The 27,890-nt window shown below is 40.1% G+C and overlaps 2 protein-coding genes across 3 annotated transcripts; one reads left to right on the top strand and one right to left on the bottom strand.

Annotated features, from left to right (window-relative positions):
* Positions 1-506: 506 nt before the first annotated feature.
* Positions 507-25,058, bottom strand: LOC132116357 (transmembrane protein 204-like). Its single transcript, XM_059525165.1, has 4 exons — positions 24,927-25,058; positions 12,927-13,732; positions 11,504-11,659; positions 507-1,424 (listed from the first exon to the last, which is right to left on the bottom strand). The coding sequence occupies exons 2-4, from the start codon at positions 13,171-13,173 to the stop codon at positions 1,180-1,182; spliced, it is 648 nt and encodes a 215-aa protein (XP_059381148.1). The 5' UTR covers positions 13,174-13,732; positions 24,927-25,058; the 3' UTR covers positions 507-1,179.
* On the top strand, positions 16,639-27,389 carry ccdc78 (coiled-coil domain containing 78). 2 transcript variants are annotated; one of them, XM_059525163.1, is made up of 15 exons: positions 16,639-16,738; positions 16,819-16,948; positions 20,080-20,245; positions 20,978-21,109; positions 21,193-21,279; positions 21,625-21,957; positions 22,973-23,014; positions 23,632-23,714; positions 24,519-24,597; positions 24,677-24,802; positions 24,916-25,103; positions 25,938-26,132; positions 26,290-26,362; positions 26,687-26,787; positions 26,874-27,389. In XM_059525163.1, the coding sequence occupies exons 3-15, from the start codon at positions 20,174-20,176 to the stop codon at positions 26,998-27,000; spliced, it is 1,638 nt and encodes a 545-aa protein (XP_059381146.1). In that variant the 5' UTR covers positions 16,639-16,738; positions 16,819-16,948; positions 20,080-20,173; the 3' UTR covers positions 27,001-27,389. The 2 variants fall into 2 exon arrangements, with proteins under 2 accessions (XP_059381146.1, XP_059381147.1); XM_059525164.1 differs by having other exon boundaries at positions 26,293-26,362.
* The last annotated feature ends 501 nt before the right edge of the window (positions 27,390-27,890 follow it).

The following is a 27,890-nucleotide window of genomic DNA, read 5'->3' on the forward strand; positions in this document are numbered from 1 at the left end:
AAATATTAATGTCTATTGTTTACTGAACTGATGTAGTTCCAGTCCATCATTTTCAGAAGGTGACTATACAGAGTTTCCTCATTGGTATCTTGTAGATTATGTAATATCAGATGTCAGTTGTCAGATGAATGCACATGTAGAAGTCAATAAAATCATTTTGGTACCAAATGACCAGACCTGCATAGAATCTGCACCTCCAGGTTTCCATCTCGTCTCCTTCACGTATTCATAAATTGAATATTTTGGAATCATTTGATAACACTCTCACTCTTTATAACACATTTGGCCATATATGGATCTCATATATATAAAAAATAAACAATAATAAAAAAATATATATGTTTTGCATAAACAAAATGAAGCAATTAAGCAAATTTCCATGGTTATTAATGAAGCAAAATGTCCCTGCTGTTCTCATTACTGAAAAAAATAAATCTCCACGATTTCCGTCTCATTCCCTCTTAAATTGGTAGATTAAATAAATTGGAGTAATTTATTACATTTATTACATTTGTTGTTCTGCTTTAATTTGTGGTTATTGTCATAATAAAATAAAAATGCTCAAATGTAAAGCCTTTAGACGTGTTTTTTTGTAATAAATATGTCATAATGCAAAATATTGCAATGTTTCTAAAAATAGATTTAGTTTTAGATTTAAAACTAAATAGATTTATTTATGCAAAACTAGATAGATTTATTCAAAACACACACACACACACACACACACACAAATGATTGGACATAGTTATATAAAAATCTTCAATTAGCAGAGAACATGTACTCAAGTGCAGATTCCATGCTGGTCTGTAAAGGACTGTATTCAGTTGACCTGGGAGCAATATTCAAATATAAAATCTGAAACTCCATGTTTCATAGAACTACAACAGATATTTGTGCATGCAAATGTGTTTCTACTTTCTCCTTATGAACATAAACGTGTCAAGATCCAGCTTGATCTTTATCTGTCTGTTGGATTCATGGCAATCCTCAGTGCTGCTTCTGTGTTTAAATGCATTTCAGAAGTCTTCCATTTAGTCCGAATCCACTTTTTGCAGTCACATGATCACTGCCCTCATCATTCCAGGAGATCAGTTTCACTTAAAATGATAGAACTCCTCTCCAGGTGTATTTGTGTCCGTCCGTCTGTGTTTTGTCTCAGGTGAGATGTGTCTGTGTGTGTCAGCATGGTGACTCTACGTAGTCATTGTCTAGACGTGGCCTGAAGGGTGTGGTCAGAGATCGGCTGATGACGATGACCGACGGAGACATGGAGTCATCACGCCGATGCAGAATATTCCAGATTAGCATGGCGGCCGCTAGTGTGGCAAACAAGCAGGCAGCGATGTTAATGTAGCAGTCGTAGGACAGGTAAGTATTGGGGCCAATCCTGTAGAATGTCACCAGACCGATCACCAGCACAAAACCTGCAGAGAGAGAGAGAAACAGGACTTAGTTTAAGAAGATGGTTTAAAACCAGCCAAAGCGTCAATCTTTAATCCTTGTGCTGTGCTAATATTCTTGGTGTGTTGGTTATAAATCTCTCATTATGCGATATTATCACTATATCTTGGATTCTGTCTTTTCTGGCTTTTATTTTCGACAGAGAACTAAACAAGTGTAACAAGCGGTGGAAAAAAAGTACATTAAAAAAAAAATATATATATTAATTGATTCAATCAGTTACAGGAACTTTCCACTTATTTTTTTTTAATAAAAATACACTTTTAAAAAAAAAAAGAAATCATACATTTAGGGATACATGCATTTAGAAAATAAAGTAAATATTAATTTCATGCTGTCTTTAATCAAAATATTTTAGATTTCCCTTTTTTAATGTGTGATGCTTTTTAAAACCTTTAAAATAGAGCATTAGTTTTATTATTATTATTATTTTTAATTCAGTAAAATATCCGTCAATTTAATGTCCCATCTATCAGCATTGCATTTCAATGGGTTATGAAGAATAAAACAAATCCAATTTTTGGATTTCTTAAGAAAGTTTGGTTGTGTTGAACATATATGATATGTTGATATGACATGAGAGCACAGCATTTAAAAAAAAAATTTACACATCATTAGCTGCACATTTTGCTCTTGAAACATCATTCATTCATCATTTTTTTTTTTTACAAACCAAATGATTTTTTTTGGTTTTTGAAAGCATGTGACATGCTGACCCCTGAGCCTGAAACATTCCTTTAATTCATAGCTCAAGCTTCTTCCTTTTGACTGACACGAGTTGGTTTTGGCTGGTTTTGGCTAATAGGAGTAGTAAGTCTCCCACTTCCTGTAAAGACTCCGAGCACATGTGTTATTAATAACTGCGGCCTGAAAACACAACAGCAGATTCCCAGAAATACAGAACGTAGAGGATGTGAGATGAATTCAGGGCAGGAGAGCAACGAAATGGAAAAAGTTACAGTATTCAGATCGCGTTACACGTGCGTGTTTTATTTAGGCAGAAACAAAAGCGAGCGAGGTGTTCATTTGTTCTGTTTTTATTCTGAATGCAGCTTTTTTTGGCTCAGTGTCATCCCTTTTCCTTCCTTTTCTCCTCCATCCTTCCATTCTTCCTTCCTTCCCTCTGTTTCATTCAGTTTCATCTGACGATTCTTACTCACACTTGTACAATTGAACTGGAACATGATGTACAATAACAGGCTAGCAGTCTTGCAGTTGCAAGTCTGTGTGTATATCGCCCTTTTACAACAGCTTTTCAAGTGGCTTAATCTGATTTTTGATCCAAAACTATTTATTGTATTATTAAAAAGATACTTCACCCAGAAATGCCATTTGACTTCCATAGTATGGAAAAATACTATGTCAGTGGCTACCAGCAACTGTTAGGTTACCAACATTCTTTAAAATATGATGAAAATGAAATGAAACTCATACAGGTTTAGATCATGAGGGTGAGAAAATGATGACAGAGTAAAACTGAAATGAAATGGCCCACAAAATAGCTTTGAGCCATCATCACTGTGGCCTCGAGTGTTTGAGGTGATTAAGGTATCCCAGGGAAAGTCCCTGTTTAATGGCACCGTTGTGTTTGTGTCGAGTCAGTGCACTTACACTGTGTAGAATATGGTATGGATGTTTATAATGAGTTGATGGTTTGCTTGCATCTGATTGGTTTACTCAATGGAAGCTTGTTTATAATTTATAATGCAGTATGAGGAGAACTGTTTTCATTTTGTCATTTAGTCTTTCCCTAGAGATCATGTAAACTGATGCAGTATTGCAGGGACAGTTAATCAGGACACTTGTTTTCTCCACCCATCACACACACACATACACACACACACACACACACATTGTGAGAGATTGTAGATCCGTCCTGACTAAACATGCTCTTCCGTGGCGTCGCATATATCCACATCTCTTTCTTCCCTATTGCTTTGCGCTTCTTAAAATATAATAAATTCCCGTTGAAGTCCGTGTCTAATAACTCTGACACTCATTGGTCCCCTCCATACTGTCACACTCCCCCTCCCCGTCTTTCCTCTGCGGCTCTGGGTTTGCATAACAGGTAGTTACAGACACTTCCTCGTCCTGAGCAGGGATATCCTGGCGCCTGACTGTCGCTCTCTGGAGCTGCCGCTGGTGCTCTGGACCCCCGTCAGCTAAATATAACCATTGTCACTTAAAACGACACACACATTGTGCACTATTAGCTGGACTGATATACTTCACTAGTAACAGACCACCCTCGTAGCACAATCACAGCCATGGACGGCTTTGCTGAAACTGAAAATAATTTTTCTAAAACAAGACTATGTAGAGCTCATTATCTGACAGAGGAAATGATCAGAGTGTCTATAAAAAAATGACCCGAGGTTAAGAAAACAACCTCTGTGATCAAAGTGAATGAATACATGAGTGCGTCCATAACGCTGGGGTGTTGGTAGGACATAGCTAAGGTGTTCTTGATAGTTGGTACTCGGGGTGGGAGATATGACCAAAATCTTATATCACATGAGTCATTTTATATCACGATAACGATGTACGTCACAATATAGTTCGTTTGCTGTTTTTGAAACTGTCGAATTTTCCGTAACACTTTAGAATAGGTAACACTTGTTAACTATTAACTACAACATTTATCTCGATACATTCTTAATTTGCTGCTTATTAATAGTTATTAAGGTACTTGTTATGTTTAGGTATTGGGTAAGATTAGGGATGTAGAATAAGGTCAAGTAGAATAAGGCATTAATATGTTCTTAATTAGCACTAATACATGGCTAATATTCTAGTAATATGCATGCTAATAAGCAACTAATAGGTCTTACCTATTCTAAAGTGTTACCGAATTTTCATAATTCCAGTCACCGCTGTCAAAATCACAAAAAAAAAAAAAACTAAAAAAACTAATACATGCCTGAAAAAATAGAATAAGTCAAGCTCCCTGAAGAAAAGTAAAAATAAAATAAATGCACGTTGATAGGCTTGTGGGAAGCTTGCCAACATTTAGCACCATTGTGATTAAGGGCGTCCCGAGTTCGAAACCCAACTCGAGGACCTTTCCTGAACCCGCCCCCTTATCTCTCTCCCACTTCACTTCTTATCAGCTCTGATCTGTCCTATCCTAATAAAGGTAAAAGTCCCCCAAAAAGACACTACATAGTTTTCACTGTTTAAATTAAATTTCTCATTATTAAAGTTACAGAAGTGATTTAGATTTTCTCTCGCTGTTGTTAGATTAACATGAATGGTAGACAGCTGGAATATTAGCCTGCTGTCACTTTAAGAACTGCCCGGATCAATATCATAGACTGTAAAAAACATCTCGGTTACGTATGTAACCTTGGTTCCCTGAATAGGGAACGAGATGCTGCGGTGACGTCACCACGTATGGGAACACCTTCGGTGTGACGAATGTCTGAAGCCCTATACCATCCCGCCAATCCTATTGGCCAAATAGCGCGTGGCACCGCCCAGCATGCGTAGGCATATATATACCTGGTGCCGCGCGCCATTTACCTCAGATCTCATGACGAAGAAGAGAAGAAAGCTATCAAGGTATGGCACGGCCAGAACCGCAGCATCTCGTTCCCTATTCAGGGAACCAAGGTTACATACGTAACCGAGATGTTCCCTTTCATAGGTCACTTCGATGCTGCGGTGACGTCACCACGTATGGGAACGCTATACCATCACGCCTGACGTACCTGATAGCTTGGATCCAAGGAAGCATCTGCTCAAGCGGAGAGAACCCGGGAGCCAGGAGCCATCCTCACATCCAGACTGTAAGACCTGATAAAAGTGCTCGGTGAGGACCAGCCTGCCGCAGCACAGATATCATTCAAAGAAGATCCACTGAGAAAGGCTTGAGAAGAAGCCACTGCTCTTGTGGAATGACCTTTTACTCCTAAGGGCGAAGCGAGCCCGCGCGCCTCATAGGCCAAGGAAATAGCCTCCACCAGCCAATGGGACATGTACTGTTTCGTAACTGCATGGCCCTTATTCTTATGTCCAAAACAGACAAACAGCTGGTCAGACTCACGACATGGGGCAGTGCGATCCACATAAGTCTTCAACGCCCTCACAGGGCAAAGACTTAGATCTCCAGACTCTGTCGCAGCAGGAGAAAAAGCCTCCAGGACCACCTGCTGAAAATGAAAAGGATTAGACGCGACCTTAGGAACATAATTAGGTCGCAACAACACTTTCACAGAGCCTGGTGCAAACTCCATGCACGAGGGTGAGACAGAGAGAGCCTGTAAATCCCCAACTCTCTTGAGGGAGGATAAAGCCATGAGAAGAAGTGTCTTTAGAGTCAGGAGCTTATCCGATACAGTTTCCAGGGGCTCGAACGGATGCCCTGACAAACCCAGTAACACAATGGATAAATCCCATGAAGGAACTCGCACAGGGCGGAAAGGTCTCAACCGTCGCGCACCCTGTATAAAGCGAGAAACCAGTGGATGACGACCCACTGAAACACCACCTATATGCTCATGGTGAGCTGAGATAGCTGCCACATAAACCTTCAGGGTGGCTGGTGTCAATCCCTCCGAAAAACGGTCTTGAAGAAACTCCAGTACTGAAGCCACAGGGCAGTAAACTGGATCCACATTATGAGTTTCACACCATGTCATAAACAGTTTCCACTTGAAAGCATATAAGCGTCTCGTAGAAACTGCTCTAGAGTTCAGTATAGTCTCGGTAGTTTCAGCAGAAAGACCGGGACATATCAACTCACTCCGCTCAGAGGCCACGCCCACAGGTTCCACAGATCTGGCCTCGGATGCCAGATCCGTCCCTGTGCTTGCGATAATAAATCCCGTCTGAGGGGAATCTCCACCGGAGAGCCCGCTAACAGATTGATGAGATCCGCAAACCACGGCTGTGTGTGCCATCGCGGAGCCACCAGCAACAGCTGTCCCACTCTGTCCCGCCGTATTCTGCATAATACCGCTGGGACCAGCCGAATCGGAGGAAACGCATACAAACTGGTCCTGGGCCAGCTGTGAGCTAGCGCATCCAGACCCAGGGGTGATGGAGGGCATAGGGAGAACCATAGCGGGCAATGCGTAGTCGTGCTCGACGCGAATAAATCCACTTTTGCTTCCCCGAAAATATGCCATAGGTGATTCACCGTTTGGGGGTGTAATCTCCATTCCCCTTGTTCCAGAGCCTGCCTGGATAGTAAATCCGCTCCGAAGTTCAGTCATCCGGGGATGTGAACAGCCCGGATCGACAGAAATCTGTCGTGAGACCAAAGAAGAATACGCCTCGCCAGTCTGCACAGAGGGCGAGAACGTAATCCTCCCCGATGGTTCAGATAAGCCACGACCGCAGTGTTGTCCGTTCTGAGAAGCACATGACGGCCGGTCAGTAGACTCGAAAAATACTGGAGAGCCAGAAAAACCGCCAGTAATTCCAATTTGTTTATGTGCCAGCTGCGTTGTGCCGCTGTCCACACTCCGTGGGCTGGGCGCCCCTGACAAACAGCTCCCCACCCGGTCAAAGACGCATCTGTCGTGACAGTCTCTCGGGAAGCACAAATTCCCAGCCGAACCCCGGTGAGGAGAAATTCGGCTGATGTCCATTGTTTTAACGACATCACACACCTCCGCGTCACCGAGATCGTTCGATGCGGAGAACAACGGGGTGAAATATTCTGTCATTTCGTCCACCACTGAAACGGGCATATGTAAAGCAAACCCAGATGAATCACGGGAAGCGCCGCCGCCATTAGACCTAGTAGTCTGAGGCACAGTCTCACTGTCACTGTGTGACCCGCCCTGAAGTGCTGAACGCATGACGTAATCGACTGAGCGCGCGGGACAGAAAGCTTTGCTGTCATCGCGCGAGAGTCCAATTCTATTCCCAGAAAAGTAATCCATTGAGAGGGGATTAATACGCTTTTCTGGAAGTTTGTGCGTAAACCCAGCCTGTGTAAATGATTCAGCACAATATCTCGATGAGAGTGTGCTTGAGTCTGAGATTGCGCTAACACCAGCCAGTCGTCCAGATAGTTTAACACACGGACGCCCCGGAGCCGCAACGGGGCCAGAGCTGCGTCCATGCATTTTGAGAATGTACGGGGAGCTAGCGCTAAGCCAAAGGGAAGAACGCGGTACTGATACGCTTTGCCCTCCAAAGCGAATCTGAGGAACTTCCGGTGTCTCTCGATGATCTGAATATGAAAATAAGCATCCTTCAGATCGATCGTGACAAACCAGTCGTTTGGTTGAATCTGAGACAAAATAGATTTTACCGTCAACATCTTGAATTTGCTCGACCTGAGTGCCAGATTTAGACGGCGTAAATCCAGAATGGGTCGTAATCCGCCGTCCTTTTTTGGTACCACAAAATAACGGCTGTAAAACCCTGACTCCATCTGAGAGGGGTGTACTTCTTCTATAGCCCCTTTGCTCAGTAGAGCTAACATTTCCTGTCTCAGCACCGCCATGTCCATCGGTTTCATCACCGTGGAGAGAATTCCGCGGAAAGGGGGCGGGCCTTTCCGAAACTGAATGGTGTATCCGTGACAAATTGTGCGTAACACCCATTGAGAAATGCCGGGCAAGCGTTCCCACGCGGCCCGAAACAATATTAGCGGTTTCAACATGTTCGTTTCCTGCAACGCTGTTGCACACATAGAAATGTTCGGGCACGAAAGACTCACGGTGTTCGTGCACAGGGGAAGTATATGCATAGCAGGCGTTGCATCTCGTTATACATAATCCTGAAACGTGTCCACGGCAGGAATTAGGCCAACAGGCCTCTGCCGCTAGCGAAACAGCGGCGGCTGTGCGAGCCGTCATGACGGGCCGTTCGATGACGACCCTTTGAAGCGCTCCTCGAGCTCTGAAAACTGGATCGTGCATAGTGTCTGAGGAAGCGATTGGTGTTACAGTTCGCTCCAATGCTGTTCGAGGCGCTGTTTGCGGCGAAACAGTCAGGGTTTGAGCGTGGGGACTGCAATGAGAGTGTTGGATGCGCGAAAGCGGTCCAACAGCGCTCTCTAGCGGAGGGCACAGTCCCTGGCAGGCAGCGAAAAAATCAGGAGCTGCTGTTAGGTGCCCGAGAACGAGAGGCATTGGCCGTCGAACTCAGGTTCAACCTTTTCCGCTGGCGTTGTTGAGCCGGTGGAACAACCCTAGGGCCCCAGTCCTTGTGAGGGGGCGCCATAGGTGAAGGCTCTTCCCGAGAGGGCACTCGCTGGCGGTAAGAGGAGGTTGAGCGAGAACGCGCGGGCGCCTGACGGCGTTTAACCTCTCTGGGTCTGCGGGGAATCAGCTGGCGGAAAGCGGCTGATTGCTGTTTCGCTGCTCTGAACTTCTCCACCACTGAAGTGACCGCCTCTCCAAATAAACCGTCCTTAGACACAGGGGCATCCATGAGGAAAGATTTATCCTTTTCCTTTATATCGGTGAGATTAAGCCAGAGGTGGCGCTCAACCGTAATTAATCCAGCCATGGAACGGCCCACTGCTCGAGCAGTATGTTTGGTAGCACGAAGCGCCAAATCAGTTGCTCGCCGTAGTTCCTTGACCGCCTCAGGTGTAATGCCGTCCCCCTTGTCCAATCCTTTTAACAGCTCCGCTTGGTAGGCCTGAAGGACCGCCATAGAATGAAGCGAAGCAGCCGCTTGGCCAGCGGCCATATAGGATTTTCCCACTAAACTAGACGTGACTCGACACGCCTTCGAGGGGAGGGGGGGCGGGACTTCCACACCGCGGCCGAATTAGGCGCAAGATGTTCGGCGAGAGTCTCTTCCACCGGCGGTATCGCTGTATAGCCATGACTCGCCATGCCCGAAATGGTGGCGAAATCCGCGGCCGGAGCGTTCGTGATGCGCGCCGCAAACGGCTGTTTCCAGGACCTCGAAACCTCCTGGTGGAGGTCCGGGAAAAAGGGTAAAGGCCTCCAGGGCTGCGCAGGTGTCCGACTAGTTAGGAAACGGTCGTCCAGCTTCGAAGAAGGTTGGGCCTCGGCCTTTTCAACCTCCCATTCCAGCCCCAATGTACCCACTGCACGGGAAACCACATCCAACAGCTCACTGTAGGAGGGGGAAACACGCCTCTCCTGTCCACTAGGAGGGAGAGGGCTCGTGTCGGTCGCGAAGTCCTCGGACCCCGAGGCCGCAGTGGAAAGAACGTCGTCATCATGGCGGTCACAACCGAAGGAGATGGCACTACATGCCCCCGGTGTGGGCCGTAAATCCTCACAGGAAAAGACGACAGGTTCAAAAGTTTTCCTGTGTATTAGGGTAGGGGAGAGCGAGCGATGTGGAGAGTAATTTTCCATCGCTGAACTGTCCTCGAACTCCATGTCACACGTGTCACCCCAAGCTATCACCTCGTGCGGTGCCTCGGCAGTCGCAGAAGTGGTGTGGCGGGGGTAAGACACGGCAACATCGGAGAACACATCTACCCTAGAGCGAAGCACCCTGAGTCGCAGGCCATCGCAATGGGGGCATGAAGAAAGGCCGCTAAGCGCCTCCTGTGCGTGGTGTAAGCCTAGGCAAACTACGCACCTGTCATGAGTGTCCCCCTGAACGATGTACCTGGTACACGGGTCCTTGCACTTCTTGAAACTCATCGCGTCCGCGGAGAGGAGTATACTGCTCGTAGATGATCGCTGAGAACGCGAGACAATAGGGCACAGAAGATTCGCTTCGTACTGAAGGAATGAAATCTGAGGTAAATGGCGCGCGGCACCAGGTATATATATGCCTACGCATGCTGGGCGGTGCCACGCGCTATTTGGCCAATAGGATTGGCGGGATGGTATAGGGCTTCAGACATTCGTCACACCGAAGGTGTTCCCATACGTGGTGACGTCACCGCAGCATCGAAGTGACCTATGAAAGGGAAATATGGACGTAGTGTCCGTGACGTCACCCATAGACTCCTCAATAGCGGTTTTGAAGCCTAAAGTGTGCAGAGAGGGCCGTCGCCATCTTGGCAGCGCGGGAGTGGCAGGGCGGGAGCTGATTACTGAAGCCACGCCCACCTAGCGCAACGGCATTGTCAGCAGCGGCAATCCACCTGTCACTCAAGTGGCCACGCCCTTAATTATGCAGAACTTTAAGGCTTAATATAATTTAAATGGATGAGTTATAAAAAAAAATTCACCCCCCTCACAGTTATCATGAAGGGCAAAATTAGCAATATAGACCAAAATAATTTTTTGAACCAGGCTGTAAACATGTTTTTTTCTGCTGTAAAGTTGGGCATTTTAACATGGGGGAGTCTATGGGACTGACTCTCTTCTGCAGCCAGCCTCAAGCGGCCAGTCGATGAACTGCAGTTTTAGTCACTTCCTTATTGGCTTCACGAGAGAGAGCGCGAGGTTGCCGCTCGATCAGTAAACTGTTTCTTTCTCAGACCTAAATGACTGTTTATAAGAATACTTGCAAAGACGGGCACTTTCACACATATAAGTATGTGTATTTAACCGTTCAAGGACAATAAAGCAACAAAAATAGGATTCTAGGATGTTCTAGGTGTTTCTATCATAACTACCACACCAACTGTTCATTTACTGATAGTCCATAAACCAGCATATATTTAAGTGAGTATGCAAGTTAGCATTTAAACATCTATGCAGATAGTATACTTATGCAACAAGCACTCACAATAAAATAAGATAACATCAGAGCTAGCACCCTTTCATGGGACGTCAACAGCAAGTTTTGAAGAGACAGGCCTGAGTATGTTCCTAATGGTAGTGGATTTAATTTGTGAGCGGGCCTCTGGCCAGGACTCTGTTGTTTCCTGTTGAATTGTGTGTAGCTCCGGGCCGCTGAGCTTTGTTGATGTTTGTTCTGTTACAGATCCTCAAAGCTCCATCTTTCCTTTCCCAAAAAGCAGAACAAACAAACACGGGACAATAGAGGCCGTATCTCTGAGGACAGACGGTTTGATATTGAAAATTAATGTGTTGGTTGAAGGTGGGTGTGTGGTGTTTGTGTCAGGTTACTTGATGCTCCTCAAAAGGACTGTTAGTGTTTGTTAGCGACTGTAGAAGCGGGTTTAAACACTCACTGGCTAACTGGAACAAGGCAGCGATGGCTTCCTCCCACCACTGAGAATCCTGGGTAATGTTGGTTATCTCCAGTAACCCAAACAGGAAGATTAGCTGACCCACTGTCAGAGCCACCGTAGCCATCAGGTTACATGCCCGCATCATGTCAAACTGAACTGCAATCAGAAAAAAAGAAATATGAATGCTCAAATGATTCGTAAAATATTCAGTTGACTTATTTGATTCACATATACGTGTATGAGCAGAGGAGTGAGTGCGTGTGTGTGTGTTTGTGTGTAGGTAGAGGATCTAAATCATTGTAAGGAAGATCCAGCTGCAGATGTCTATAAGACACAACTGTGCCAATGTGGGTGTCACTTCCTGAAAGACAGTCTTTCACTGTGTCCATCCGTTTCCTTTTTCTAAATCAGGGTAGATGGACAGACGTGCCAGGCTGCATGATACAGGTCAGCAAATCTCTGCTTGCTTGTTCTTTGTGTGATAGTTGCCATGGTTTAATACAAGCCAGACATCAAGTAAAAATGAGCTCTAGACATCTAGAACTCAGATTAAAAAAAAAAACAAAAAAAAAAAACACTTGATATAAGATTTTAAGGCTGCCAATTCATATGAAAGCAGCTCATTGAAATCTGTAAAAACTGACACTTTTTGACAAATTGTCTTGTTAATGTTTTTAATTTTATATTTTTAATTAAGCAAAATTGTCGAGAAAGAGAAATTGCAATAAAAAAACTATTTCTAAATTAAGAATAGTAAGATTAAATAATGCACAATATTAAATTGCAATGTATGTGTATATATATATATATATATATATATATATATATATATATATATACACTGTACTGTATATAAATAGACATTTACATTTATGCATTTAGCAGATGCTTTTATCCAAAGCGACTTACAGTGCATTCAGGCTATACTTTTTTTTGTTTTTTTTTACCAGTATGCGTGTTCCCTGGGAATTGAACCAATGACCTTTTGCGATGCAAAAGCAATCCTCTACCACTGAGCCACAGGAACTTGTGTATAAATAATATATTCCTTTTTTATTACACTTCATTTTTATTATTATGTGTGTGTGTATATAAATATCAAAATATATAACAAATATATTAATCAAAGTTGTATGACATTTCTAAGTATTTCAGTGTACTTTTTCTAAACATGATTGTTAGTCACATTTTCAGTGCTTTTCCACAACACAATAACTCATGCAACAAAATCATGCTTAGCTCTGAAATTATTTATTTGTATATGTTTAGCAATATTTTTGTATGACTGTACATTATCCTAATGATCTGTTAAAAATATCTGTTCATAAAAGTGTTTCTTTCACTGTTAAATAAAGTGCATTAAAATGTGCTGAAATGAGTTTACTGCAGAGGCTGTTTTAGCATGTATTCACCGGAGACTCACGTTTGACGGTGCTGCGTGACTCCTGAGACCCCGCGAGCTCCGATCCCCAGCTGAGTCTCTGGCAGGCTGTGTGTTCATGAGCGTGTGTGTCCTCATGTGCACACGCTCTCCAGAGCCCCACGCTCCGCCGCCGTCCGTTCTCTAGCTCCTGCAGCACCCAGCTGGAGTTGAACGTCGCCACGTTGTTGAGCACCAGAGAAAGCAGGGCCACTGCCGCCGCCACCACCACCAGCCTGCGCACGGCCATACACCCTCCCGAGCGCCCGAATTCCTGAAACGTACACGGGTACGCTATGCAGAAACGCAGAGCGGCATGAATGCTGTGAGAGGTTAGCTAGAGGACATCACCACTCATTCTGGAGTCTTGACATGAGTCTCTAACCCTCTTCCTCAGATTCGGGGGTCACTGCTGCTCGTAAAGCTGGACGCTCGACCTCCAAGGCCATCACATAAACACGCACGCTTTCTTAAAATCACTCTGTTCTTCTGCTGCTCTCTGCCCGTCCGTTCCTCCCCCTTTCTCCTCCAGATGTGCGCTGGCTGGTTTTTTTTCTCCTCGTCTCCCTGCTGAGGAATGTCTGCGTGATGCGGTCTCTGTTCCTCGTTTTTTCCCACACTCTTTCCTCACTCGTTTTATCTCAGATTACTCGTCCTAACCAGTTTCCCATGTTCACGTGCGAGCATGTGTGTGCTTTATCCCTGAAAAGCTCAGAAGGACTGGGATGAGAGGGTAGGGGTGCTTGGGAATAAGTTCTCTCTCTCTTGGTCGGTGACAAACACGTAACTCCAGCTACAGGATGTGTTTCCTGGAAGGAAAGTAGACAGAACAGAATGCAACCCCTGTCCTCTTTCTCTCTTTGACTTGGTGAGCTGGTTATAATTGGAGCGGGAGATGAAATATCATCGATATCTTTGGGCTAGTTACACTTAAATATTAAAGTTCAAAATAAAGGTGCTTGATTAGCATTGATGGTTCTGTAAAGAACCTTTAACATCCATTGAATCTTTCCATTCTACACATTCTTAAAAAGGTTCACTCTTAAAAATCCCAAAAGGCCGTTTTGACAAAGTTGCCATAGAAGAACCATTTGGGTTCCCCAAAGAACCTTTCAGTGAACATTTCTTAAAAGAACCATTTTTTTCTTAATTTTTTTCAGTTTTAATTTTTTCAACATTTTAATGATTTGAAGAACATCTTTCCACTATATAAAAAAAACCTTTTATTGAATGCTTAAAGGTTCTTCATGGAAACATCAGTTCCAAAAAAGAACCTTTATTTTCAAGCATGTTCATAAATCATAATTCTCTTTTTAATTTTCTGTTGTTTCTTTCCAGTTCTGGGCCCCCAAAGATTCAGGGAATTTCCTGTTGCTTAGCTCTAATAAACGACCCACATCTGCATCTAATAAAAGTCGAACGGAGCGAAAAAATGAGAGAACGGGGGGATTTAGGATAAATAAAACCAGATGGGAGTTGATAAAAAGCAGGGAGGGCATGAAGGGCCAAGCGAGTGGGAGAGAGGGGATGTGGGCCAGAGAGTGTTGATGGGTCATTCCATGCATAGCTGGGACGGTTCGCTCATGAGGCGGAGCAAAGGGAGAAACAGCAGAAACACTCAAAGAGCAGCTGCTAAGAGTTCCCACAAATATCATCTTTAAAACATCCTCTGACCTTTAAACACAGATTTATTGCTTCATGTTATGTTTTAGTGCTCTTTTCCACACTTTTTTCAGTTTAAAGACAAGAAAACGGTTTTTGTAATGATAAAAAAAATATAGAGAATTTAAACCAATTTACATTTATATTTTTTTTCTTAAGCAGATGCATCTGAATCTCATTAAATAATGACAAAATATTAGAAAAGTGTGGTAACAGTTGTTTAGAAAAGCTTCTATATACTTTAGCTTAAAAACAACAGCAGTCTGTTGATTTAAAGAACCTGAAACATCAAAGACCTTACCAAAGAACCATATCAACTCAAATGAGCCACTGTGGAACCTGCTTTTTTTTTTTACTTTCTTCTGTCTTATGGCCTTCTTTGAGACATCTCTGGCTTTTGAAGTGAGCTGAATGTTTTGTGTGTTGCGTGTATGTGTATCAGCAGTGAGGCGGTGTGTGAAGAGTCGCCGTCTGGACGTGGCGTGCATGTGTCTGGGGATCATGGGAAATGCGCGGGCCGCTCGAGCTCTCAGCTGGGCATGCTGGTAAGAAGACACATCAACACTTTCCAAAGATGACCTCTTATGTCATATATATGTCTCACTCTGAAGTGCGTCACATTATGCAAGCCTTATACATTGTGAATGACGTTTCATGTCGTGTTTAAAGCACACAAACACAGCATTGTCTAAATAAACCTAGAACACTTGGAGCCTCTCTGTCTCATTCAGTACAATAACAAGAACTAAACATTTGGATTTAAACGTTTGGGTTTATCACAGCATCTTGCTGTTTTTTTGCAAGAGGATGCAGAGCGTTTGTATAAGTCATGCAGGAGGTTTGATTTATTGAATACGTTTTGTCAGGCGACTGGTCAGTGGCAGCAGGCGTTGAAGAGGGTTAGAAACACAGGACCGCATTCACCTCGAACCACTTATTACAGCTACGCCAAACACCTGGAGTCCATGAGAGACAAGAACCTAGCGCTAGTATAGTGAGTGTCACAGCCATGATACACCTCCAAGATCCAACAAATATCAAAACCATGCCATCATTTATTTTGACATACAAGCATATTTCACTGTGTCATTTTTGTTATAGTATAAACGCTGTTGTCACATTGTTGAAAGAATTTATTTGGTCAGAAATACAGTAAAAATAGTAATATTGTGAAATATTTTTACTTTTTAAAATTACTGTTTTTTTGTTGTAATATAAATTAAAATATAATTTATTTATTTGATCAGAAGATGAATTTTCGGCATTATTGCTCCAGTCTTGTGTCACATGATCCTTCAGTCATCATTCTAATATTCTGATTTGCTGGTCAAGAAACATTTCTGATTATAATCAATCTGATTATATTTTTTGAAAACCCTTTTTTCAGGATTTGCTGGTGAATAAAAAGTTCGAATGAAAAGCATTTATTAGAAAAAAATTTTTTTGTAACATAAATGTCTTTCATATTTGATCAATTTAATACATCACTGTCGAATAAAGGTATCAGTATTTAAGAAAAAAAAATCTGCTCCCTAAATTTTCACTCCCAATCAAATATTTGGAATAATTAAGTAACAGCTGCATAAAAATTCAGTTTTGCATCACATGAATAAATTGCATTTAAAAATATATTAAATTGCAAAGCAGTTATTTTAAATTGTAATAATATTTCACAATATTTTTACTTTTAAACAATCCTTTTTTTAAATATAAAGAATATATTAAAATTGTTGTAATCTCTTTTGTATCTCTGATTGAATAATATTAATAAAAAGTAATAAATACAATAAAAAAAAACTCTAAATGTAAGTCTTTAATATATTTTTTACTTGTAGTTAGTTTGTTTGTATATATGCATGTGTCCATGAATGTATTGTATACATTTCCTGTATTCTGTCCCATTCTATAGTTTTGAGAAGTCAGACACACATCGGTTTGAAGTGCCGAGAATGCTGAGAGAGGACAATCTTTCACTGGAGATCTACAACAATCAAATGAAGGACAAGTGAGTTTAATTCATTGATTCATGATTGTGGTCCCTGCAGCTCATGAATTTGGCACTGCTTAGCAGTCCAGAGGACATGATGGACACAGCAATGTATTATGAAGAGAAAGGAACTCATGTGGGCCGAGCTGTTATGCTTTATCATGAGGTACTGTATAAGCACCGTCCAACTTTACCACTAGGTGGCGTTGATCGCTTATAAAAGACTGCTCCATACCTCTTTTCCAGGCAGCTCATGAGTCTAAGGCTTTGAAGCTAACTTTTGCCAGCTTGGAGCTCTGCAGCTGACCTGAATGAAAACAGTGACCCTGCCCTACTAGCACAGAAAGCTGTGAAATTGTTGGTGGCTGCCAAAAAGGTAATGCACACCATGCTCTGTCATACAATCAATCATTTCATATTCATATCATTTATGCATGCAAACTGAACAAAAAGGCAGTTTACAACAAGAACAATATTCGTAACTCACAATTACTTTGTTTATTTTAAGTGCAAGCTGCAGTTTTGTCAAATGATCAATCTCTTGAAGCAACATGTATTCTGATTGGCTGTCACTGTTTTTATCATTCATCAGCTGGACAGTTTGTTCCAACCATATCATTCCTCTTGCCATTATTATCATAGTTGTGTTCTAATTCTGTTTTCATGGAATTTGAATGATTGTTAGAAGTTTATAGTAATAGTAGTAATAGTAGAATTATATAGAAATCACAACAGTGTTTCGTAACTGTATGCATATGGATTTGTGTGTGTGGTATTATGAGGTGCTCCAGTTGTGTTTGGACCAGAGTTTGACCATCACAGAAGATCTGGCCGAGAGTCTGACGGTGCCAAAAGACTCATCCCATCTGTCTGAGGCCGAGAGAAAGGAGCTGCTGGAGTAAATTGCGAATGAGATATACACACAAGCTGAAAACAAGATCAAGGTTTGACTTGTGCATTTAATAATCAATGACAGCACTCATTTTGCCCTTACAGAAAGATTTCACGGAATCTTATGACATGGTTCTTGTGAATACTTGATTCTGATTCACTGCATTTGCAGTCAGATATTTATATATAATGAACGATAGAATTGATGGTTATCCCATCCATTTTCTACACTGAGCTAGTTTCTCATGTTACGTTCTTCTCACTTAAAATATTTTCAACTCAAATGAACCCTATAAAGCTTGCTGTGTATCGATGAATGAATTTCTAAAGGTCTTTAAATTATAAATATGGTCAAAACTTGTTTTTTTCACAGTTATTTCACATTTATTTGTTCATTTCTCAATCGTAATTGTATTGCATTGCATTATATGATTCACTGTATGACATAAAACTAAGCATCTCACTTCAGACGTTAATGGGAGCTTTAGAGTTAAAACTAACATTTTTGTGTGTTAATATGTATTTTAGTAGTCTGATATACTCTTATAAGGTCTTATTGATTTTACATTACAAGCTAACATAATTTAATCTTACTTTATAGCCATATAAATATAGCATCACCCTCAACAAATTGCATATTTATTTTTATTTGGGGCCCTGAAAAAAATGCATGGGTTTTCACTAGCTATTTTTTTCCTCTTTTATATTTATTTGTTGCCTATTTATATATGCACTTATACTGAAATTTCACCAGGCAGGGTCCGAATGACAGCTTTTATATCACCAGTTTCTCATGTGAACTATTCCAACAAAACTCCCAGTGTGAAAGCCCCCTTAGTATTTAAGAGAAAACATAGCCATGCTTTACTCTGGAGGAATGGTTTTCACCATTATTTACTTGCTTTTTAAAAAATTTACTATTTTTTTGTATGGAACATAAAAGGGGTTTGAAGACACTTTATGCAGGTCTGAAAACCTAAATTTAATTCTCTTCCCAACACAAATGTTTTGTATGGACCCAAAAGTATCCGAATAAGGTTAAAAAGTTTTACAGGATAACAAATCAGGTCACTATAATCTCTTGTTTGGAATGACATGAGGGTCAGTAATGAAATCTGTTTCTAGTTATGTTTCATTAAAATAGTTTTTGTATGTGTATTAGGCTTGGAGTAAAATAGAGGAATTGAGATCAACACGAGCTTGTACGTGAGTCAAACCAGTCTGGAGGCTCTACAGAGAGACTCACACCTGTTCTGCCGAGTATGATGAAGAGCTGGAGGAAGAAGAGAATGTCAATCATTGAGAGAACGACTTGCTAAGGAAGTCCTTCAATTGCATGCAGTTCTCAATGCACACAACTAGCTTAAAGAAGCCTGTCTGCCGGAGTCAAACCTTCCTGAGATTAGCTCACCCTATTCAAAAAAAAAAAAAAAAGTGTCAGTCTAGTAAATGGGCCGTCTTCGATAGGTGTGTGATTTTTTTTAAAGACACTTTGCAGGTCCTTAAGTAGAATAGCTTGTGTGTGAATGCCCAGAATGCACTATGTACATGATGTGTGTGGCCATTTGAACAAGAATGCCATGGGACCATTATATTTAAGTCATTTTGTACAACTTACAAATTATTTAATGACCTTATTCTGCTATCTTTGTATCATATATCTTGTATACATTTTAATACATTTTTTAATGTTTACTTAAATTGAGTGAATTACATTACCTCTCAAAGTTAAATGTTCAAGTGGTTTGTGTATTTTGTGGAAGATACAATGTGTTTTAATTACCGGTATTCATAATGTGTTTGATTTGTCCCTGATCTTGGCTGATTTTTATTGATAATGGCTTTAATTATAATTTCAGTTCAGTTTGTTGCATCCATGTTTCATTTCATTACATTATACTCATTTAAAACATGTCTTACATTGCCAGACTGGCATGTATTTTCACTTTAGTTTTCGAAGTTTAAGAATTGTATTAATTTGAACTGGTTTTTAACCATAAAAGTGGACAAGTGCTGGGGTTCAGTTTACCAAAGTTGACTCTTTTTAATGAATCTGTTCACTGATTCAGCTAGTCAATACGCAAAAGTAATGCCATAATTCACTCGTTTTCATGTATTAATAAGGTAAATATGCAGAATAAAGTTTTTTATTTCTTTTATAGTTTATCCTGCATCAGACAAATGAATCACGATTCAGCTGAACAATAGGCCTGCATATTAACTGTAAAACTAAACAAGAAATGCTCTGGATTTACAACCTGTTTCTATTGTAAAGGACAATAGGCTTTTAGACTTTAACAAGAGCTCTTGATATTTACCAAACAGAAGGAACAATTCAGCAAAACTGTTTCCACAACAAAACAATCTGAGTACTGCTTCTGATTTGTCTTCTATTGTGCTGAGACTTGAGGTGGTTGGTAATGGTTCATTTGTTTAGAAAACATTTGTTGAGCAGATGCAGCACAAATATGTCTCTATATATTTATTCCGTGTGTTCAGTATTTAACGTGTTCATGACATAACCTGTCTAATCAACGTGATCTGAATAATTCAAATGAATCATCAGAAAGAATCGTTTACTTTGATTCACATGTCAAATGGAGCTCTCTTCCACAGTTTGCTGTTTTTCAAGGTGAGGATCATTATGAACGCCCATGGAGACTCGTGTTTATAGAAACCAGACATAACACACCTCTGACAGCTGCAGAACATGGACTCGACCAATAAACAGAGCTCAACTAACCAACTTCAGGAGCAAATTCACTCTCTGACAGAAGAAAATGTAAGATCTTTTCTTGTCATCTGAAAGGAATTAATTAACTCTTTAAGAAGTTTCATTAAAAAAAATATATATATTATCATAGTCCATTACTTAAGCCAAACAGTTTATATAAATTCACATTTGGACTTTTATCTTTTATGCATTATAAATAATTGGGTTGTAAAAACCCATGGTATTAAATCAAGGTAAGTGAGAAATATATACTATTGGCCTACCACTCAAAAGTTTGGGGTAAGAGTGATTGATTTATTGATTTATTTAAGAAATGATTACCTTTATTCAGCATTGACAGTGCCGTTCTTTTGAACTTTCTCAATGAATCTTGAAAAATAAAAACGATCATAGTTTCCACATAAATTAAATGGCAAACTATTTTCAACACAATTATTTTTTTTTTGAGCAGCAAAACAACATATACTGATTTCTGAAGGATCATGTGATACATCAAATGTAATTTGATCACAGGAATAAATTACTTGTATTTTTAAATTGTATTTTAATTTAATGTATTTTTAAAATAATTGTAGCCTTGGTGAGCAAAAGAGACTTTTACCAACCACAAACTTTTGAACAGTAGTGTAAAAAACATTTCATTTTATGCATGTTCATAATTTTCCTCACTAATTAATTACAGTAAGTGTTACTGTTTTTACTGATTATTATAAATAAAATCTTGATTATACTTCTATACGTATACTGGGGGTCATTTAACATGTTTTGATTGATGTACAGGTACAGATGTGGGAACGAAATGAAGCGCTGTTTAGTAAGCTTGACTCGGTCCAGAACAAACTGGGCCAGCAGGCTGCGTCAAAAAGCGAGCTGTCAGTCAAACTGGTCCAGTGTGAGGAAGACAAACTGAAGGTAGGATCTAAAATGCACCTGGAAATATGGGATCTGTATGATGTCTGATGCATCGGTTCATATTTCATGTGTATGTGTTTCAGATATCAAAAGACCTTGTTGATGTGCAGATTGACGCTAATAAAATGAGAGAGCGGTATGAAGCGGAGATCTTTGAACTGAAAAACATTGTAAGTGCGTGCAATACACGCTTGACAGGGGCATAGTTTGTCCATTACCAAAACTAGCAAGTACAACAATATATATATATATATATATCCTATGTAATCAAGTAATTGTTATCTATGATGTTATTTTATTGCAGTTGTTATCAACAAACTTTGCATAGGTGATAGCACAAAATACCATTTTACAAAAATAAATATATAAGCAAACAAACAAATTAAAAAACCTTATGAGGTAGCATGACCTGGGACTCACACTTAGGCTCCCCCAGTTCTAAACCAAAACTTCACCCTTGCACACTGATGATCAAAATAAGGATTAACACATTTATTTAATGCTTTCCTCCCCAGGTTCTGTCTCAGGAGGGCACCGCCTCGTCTCTTCAGACAGAGTGTGACCGGCTCAGACAGGAAGTGTCAGCAGCATCGGCACACTTAGAAGTCATCGAGCGAAGTGAGCGTGACCTGGCCGAAGAGTACGCCGTGCTAAAGAGCAACTTCCTGTCGCTGAGCAGCGCTTATGAAAGAGAACACACACACTCAGAGGAGCTCAGCGCCGAGCTGCTCGCCCTCGCGCACACACACGACACGCTCCTGCAAGAGAGAGAGCGCACACACAGACACACGCTGGAGGTGGAGAGGGTTCGAGCGCTGCTCAGCAGGACGTCCCAGAACAGAGTCAGGGTGAGACGCACATAAACACGCTCATCCTCATCAGATACGTCCTCGAGCAGTGTGTGTTGCTCTAGAAAGGACTGAATTCAATTGAATTCTGAATCTGAACACACTCCGAATGAATGAACAATCACACAGCCTTGCATCTTGGAAAAAAAGGTCTAATATTACTTCATTTGATGATGCTGAGTTTCCATCACGTAAAACTTCTCACAAAGTGAGATTGAAGATTTTTGGAATTCTCAGTATGAATCCGCTTGAATGCAATTATCAAAATAGCAAAAGCAGTCAAATGCCAATAAATATGTATTTAAGATGTGTCATTTAACTCACAATAGGCAAAGGAGCAGAAAAGGTGGAAATCAGGATTAGGCGTAAAATAATGTCTTCAGAATCATTCACACACTCTTAAAAAGGAAAGTGCTTTAAAAGGTTCTTCACAGCGATGCCATAGAGGAACCATTTCTGGTTCCGCAAAGAACCATTCAGTCAAAGCTTCTTTAAAGAACCATCTTTTACCTTTTTGTAATCTGAAGAACCACCTTTTGTGAAACAGAAAGGTTCTTCAGATGTTAAAGGTACTTTATGGAACCGTTTAGAAAAAAGGGTTCTTCTATGGCATCGTGAAGCAACTTTATTTTTAAGAGTGCATGTGAAAATGGGCTGAGGATTGAACAAATAGTTGTAATCTGGCTCAGAGGAAGACAGGAATAATGTCTTTATTGGAGATTTTCTGCTGATTAAGGGATAACAAAAGACTTATTCACCTTACAAATAGTTATCGAAAGCAGAAATGCTATGAAATGCACATATTTTGTGAAAAAATGTGACGTGCTTTGAAATCAACACCCCAGAATTAGTATGAAACAAGTACTGGATTTCAGTAAGCAAATATGATGCAGGGTGGTGTGATAATAATAATGATTGCCTTTACAAATCCTGCGTATACATGAAAGGGAAACAGCAATATTTCTTAATGAACTTAATGAAGTGAATGCATACTCTGTTTTTGATGTTTTAACAGCCAGATGAGTTTGAACAGAGCAAAAGCCAACTGGAAAAAAACGTAAGAATTCCAGCAATATATTATTACGTATTCCCTAGTTTTTCAAGTCAAGACAATTTCTTAATTGTTAATTTGTATATTGCTTTTCACAATACACACAGTTTCAAAGCATTTTTAACTGAAAATCATGTTTTAATATCTTAAGATCTTCATGCATTATAGCATTTAGCAGATTAAATCTGGGCAATAATATAGTGACATTTTGCGACAATATGAGACAGTTGAGATATGCTACATAGCATACAGTGAATACAGTATGAATGCCAATAATGTAAGGTGTAGTTATATATCTGATTTATATATATAGATCCGGGCGATAATATAAAAATGTTTTTTGCAATAATATAAATAGTCAAACTAATGAGATTTGCTATATTGGATATATTGCAAGCTGTACTGTATTTATGTGGATAAAGCTGAATGCACTTATTTTTTCCAACTTTTAATAAATAACCATGCAATAATATAGTTTATAGATATAATAATATAGTTTATAGATAAATAATCAAGCAGAGATATGATATATATCTATCAAGTATCAAATTTCTTGTTGTTGTCATGTGCTTATCTAAAATTTTTCTGTAATATGGTGTTTTTTTCAATGTTTTTCAATGCAGGGAGTGCAGAGTAACTTGAGAGATGAGTTCGAGAAACTGAGGAAAAGCTACGAGGTGCACCAACGACGGCTAGAGGAGAAAGTGTGAGACACACCATGACGTCTGCTCTGGGTTTGACCCATCTCGGGTTACTAAACACTAGTGGGAGGCACTAAATACACAATACATAGGGCCCAAAATGTTTTGTGTTCACTGAAACCACATTTGTACATGTGTACATGACCACAATTACAAAAGAGCAACTGCTTACCTGTCAATCACACACTGCGCTAGAGTTTTGAAATGTTGCCAGATTTGTGGATTCAAGGATTCAAAAGATTTCAAGGAACATCTTCAGTATGTGAAGCACACACACCTGAATTGAGTAAACAACAGGTGCTCAGTTAAAAGAAGAATGTAAATTAGAAACATCTGTTGTCTTTTTAGTGTTTTATAAACATGTTGATATAACAAGTGATGTTTGTACCCATGGTGTTATTGTTAACTAAGACTAAATCTAAAACTATTAAAATGTTTTTTGTTTGTTATTAATTTTATAAATTGGTTAATTGAAATCAAATATAAATACTAGATGGAAACATTTAAATGAATGCCATAAAAAATGATTAAAATAATGCAAGCCTAATAGAAATATTGAAAATAAACACTAATAAAAATAGCAAGCACATAACAATTAATAGAAAAGGAAATTAAAATAAAGACTGAATTACTGTATAACAAAAGCTATATAATTCTAAGTTGGTGAAACCAAACTCTGTGCACCTGTGGAGCGTTTATCTTCATGAGTGGGGAGGCTTTGATACATGTGTGCACTCGTTTAGTCGTGAGACGAGGGCGCTGAAGGTCAGCTGATGTGTGTATATGTGTGTGTTATCTTCCTCTCACAGTGTGGCCATGGGGAGGAAACAGCAGGAGAATAAGAGAGCCATTCAAAGCACCCAACATGAGCTGTCCCAGCAGTCTGCAGTCAGTATATTATCACTCATTCACACAGAAGATGCTGTATATGTGTTTCTGGCTGCTGATTTGTTCCCTCTACACGCAGACGCTGATTATTTCTCAACATCAGCTGAAAGAGGCTGAGGCTGAGGTCTCTAAACTACAAAATCATCTGAAGGAGCTCAACAGAGAGTACAGGGCACGACTCACACGCTACATTCAGGACGTTACAGTACGTGTACAAGCCAACAGATATATGGTTAACACATACTTTTTCTAGTGGCTTCTTGAGTTGATTTGTTTTCAGACAAACTGATGTTAGAAGAGACTTGTAATGTGCTGTAGGAGTGTCTAACCGCAGCTGGGGAGGGGGATTTGGGACAGAAGTTGAAGGGGTTTGTTGAGTCCATGCTGGAGGAGGTGAAAACATCCTATCGCTCCAGAGAGGAACAGCTCACCAAAGCCGTCAGAATGTACCGCAAACGCATGCAGGGTCTGAGCAACACGTATCAACAACTACTCATTGCTTACAGGTGCTTGAACATCCACTGGTTTGCACCTGTTGCTCGTAATGAAAACTATTAACTATTTATGATTACATGTGTTGATTTAGCACAAGGATTCACAAGCCTTTGACCTTTAAAATATTCACTTAAAGTCTGCCTGAGATATTACATGAATATTTTAATAATTTAACCACACATTTGCATGTTCACCGTTCTGTGGTGTTAGTTAATGGTCCTATGACATGCAGGAACACATAAAAAATATAATATTATATATAGTATTTTAGTAAGTGTTTTATTTTGAGGAGAAAAACTCACAGTCCGTCTACATTTTCCTCATAACTCCTATTTAGGGAACGCCTGATTTAACAAGTGCTTTTAGTGTAGTATTATTTTAGTATCATTGAGATGCTATTTTAGTTGCTATTAATATTTGAATCTTTTTTTATTTTTCATTAGAGTTTACTAAATTTGTTTTAATTTTAGTAGTTAGCTATATATATGTTTTAATTTCATATGCATATATTTTTAATCAAATATAAATGCTTCCAACATATATTTATGTTTATTTTATTTTAAATTATGATTTTTTTTTTAAGGTTTAAATTTAGTTTTAGTTAATACCCAAGACTTCAACACTGAAATTAACCTAAAATTTTTATCAAAAACTAATTAGCTTTTTTTTTCTTTAATTAAGCATGCTCCGTAAAAGCTAAATCTTTTTGGATGTGAATTTAGATCATTTTGCCCCTTTCTTCTGTATGGTCGTTTTAAGACATTTCAGCCCCCTGTTAAAGCGAAACCTGCCCCCACACACACTAGATCTGATTTGGTCTGATAAGTAGCGTCTCTGTATCCCAGACTGCAACGTGAGCAGATCCTGGCACTCCCTGAACACACTTTAGAGGCCGGACCCCCTGAGGCCCACTTCAGTCCCGCGGGGGCCGAACTGAGAGGAGAGACCGAGAGAGAACTACACAGACTGAGAGAGGACAAAGCCCGCCTGGAGAGCCAACTGAAACTGGCTCGAGAACAGGTGTGTGTGTGTGTGTGTGCGTGCGTGTGCGTGTTATTTAATGGATTAGTTCTGTGACTTGATCATGTGCTTGGTATTTCAGATGGCTGTATTAACAGAATCTTCTCAGAGGTGAGTATCATTCAGAGTTATATGTAAAAATACTTTTTACTATCTTACTTTATGTTTTGTTTTTAGCAGGGTTGGACTAACTCAAGACGCCTGGAATGATGTTCAGAAGCAGATAAGAGAAATAACCAGCTCCACACAGGTAACCAATAGCAAGTTAGTCCTGGAACCATACATAAATGATTGGTTCAAGCAAAAAAACTTTGATGGGCTCTGATTGGGTTATAAAAAATGATCATGTTCAAGCAAAATCAAATCTGATTGGTTTATAATGATGCTGATCCAGGATAGTAGTAGTAGACGCCATGGTAGGCTAAATACATGCTGCAAGAAACCATTAAACTTAATTAACCATAACTGATAACTATTGCAGTATATTGTATAAACATACACAATTATCCCCACATGTAACCATTAAAACAGCTTTACTATCATCCCCCTGGTAAACACAGTAAATCTCCAACAGGAAGCTCAAGAGAGGGAGCGCGCCCAACTGATCACAAGGGCGACGGTTGCAGAGGAGCAGGTGTCTGAGCTGAAGGAGTATGTGGACAATCACCTGGGCAGGTATTGTATTTGAACATCCACCTGTGATATTAATGAAATGACTTTCTAGGTGGTATGTGATGCTCAGGTGTGGTGTCTTTGTGCAGGTATAAACTGGAGATAATGCGGCTGCGCAGGCTGCTGGGATCACAGGAGGGAAGATCAAATAGTGCAAGAACCTATAAGCCCCGCCCACTTCACAAACCACTCAAAAGCAGCAGTTATGAAATATAATGCAGCAGTGCATAAGCCCTGCCCACTCCATAAATGAATCAACGTCAGCAGTTTTTAAATATAGTGCAGGTCTTCATAAGCTATGCTTGCTTCAAAAGTCACTCTAAAAAAGCAGTTATCAAATGATGTGCTGCTATCTATAAGCCCCGCCCACTTTACATGTCACTCACAAACAGCAGTTGTTAAAATATAGGACTTAAACCCCGCCCACTTCTGATGTCACTCAAGAGCATCAGTTCAGAAATATAGTTGGCAGCAGTGCATAAGCCCCGCCCACTCCACAAATCAATCAAAAACAGCAGTTTTTTAAATACAGTGTAGGACTTAATAAGCCTTCCTCACCCTGTAAATCAGTCAGCAACAACATTTATGAGATATAGTGCAGTACATAAGCTGTGTTCCTGTAGCTCAATTGGTAGAGCATTGCGCAAGGTTGGGGGTTCGATTCCCCGGGAACACATGATAGGTAAAAATTGATAGCCTGAATGTACTGTAAGTTGCCTTGGATAAAAGTGTCAGCTAAATGGATAAATTAAATTTTTAATTTAAATTTACATAAGCTCCACCCACCCTGTAAATCCATCAACAACAGCAGAAACGAGATAAACCACTGAAATATTACTAGTGCTGTCAGACATTTTTGCAGCCTGCAAAAAAACATGATTTGATTAGTAATTTCAGCTCATAATATGAAACTAATTCAATTCAATTCAATTCAATTCAAGTTTATTTGTATAGCGCTTTTTACAATACAAATCGTTACAAAGCAACTTTACAGAAAATTATGTTTCTACAATATTTAGTAGTAGCTAGTAGTTTGTGCACGTTTGACAGGATTTTAGAAAAAAAATAAATAAATAATAATAATACAAGACGTAGTCAGCTAGACG

Source organism: Carassius carassius, chromosome 35 (genome assembly GCF_963082965.1).
Source record: "Carassius carassius chromosome 35, fCarCar2.1, whole genome shotgun sequence".
Lineage (NCBI taxonomy): Eukaryota > Metazoa > Chordata > Actinopteri > Cypriniformes > Cyprinidae > Carassius > Carassius carassius.

Coding starts and splice junctions, on each gene's coding strand:
- LOC132116357 (XM_059525165.1), bottom strand. CDS start 13,173: ATGGCCGTGCGCAGGCTGGTGGTGGTGGCGGCGGCAGTGGCCCTGCTT. Junction 11,660..12,926: donor GTCACGCAGCACCGTCAAAC/GTGAGTCTCCGG, acceptor TTCTGATTGCAG/TTCAGTTTGACATGATGCGG. Junction 1,425..11,503: donor TGCCTTGTTCCAGTTAGCCA/GTGAGTGTTTAA, acceptor CTCTCTCTGCAG/GTTTTGTGCTGGTGATCGGT.
- ccdc78 (XM_059525163.1), top strand. CDS start 20,174: ATGGACTCGACCAATAAACAGAGCTCAACTAACCAACTTCAGGAGCAA. Junction 20,246..20,977: donor ACTCTCTGACAGAAGAAAAT/GTAAGATCTTTT, acceptor ATTGATGTACAG/GTACAGATGTGGGAACGAAA. Junction 23,015..23,631: donor AAAGCCAACTGGAAAAAAAC/GTAAGAATTCCA, acceptor TTTTCAATGCAG/GGAGTGCAGAGTAACTTGAG.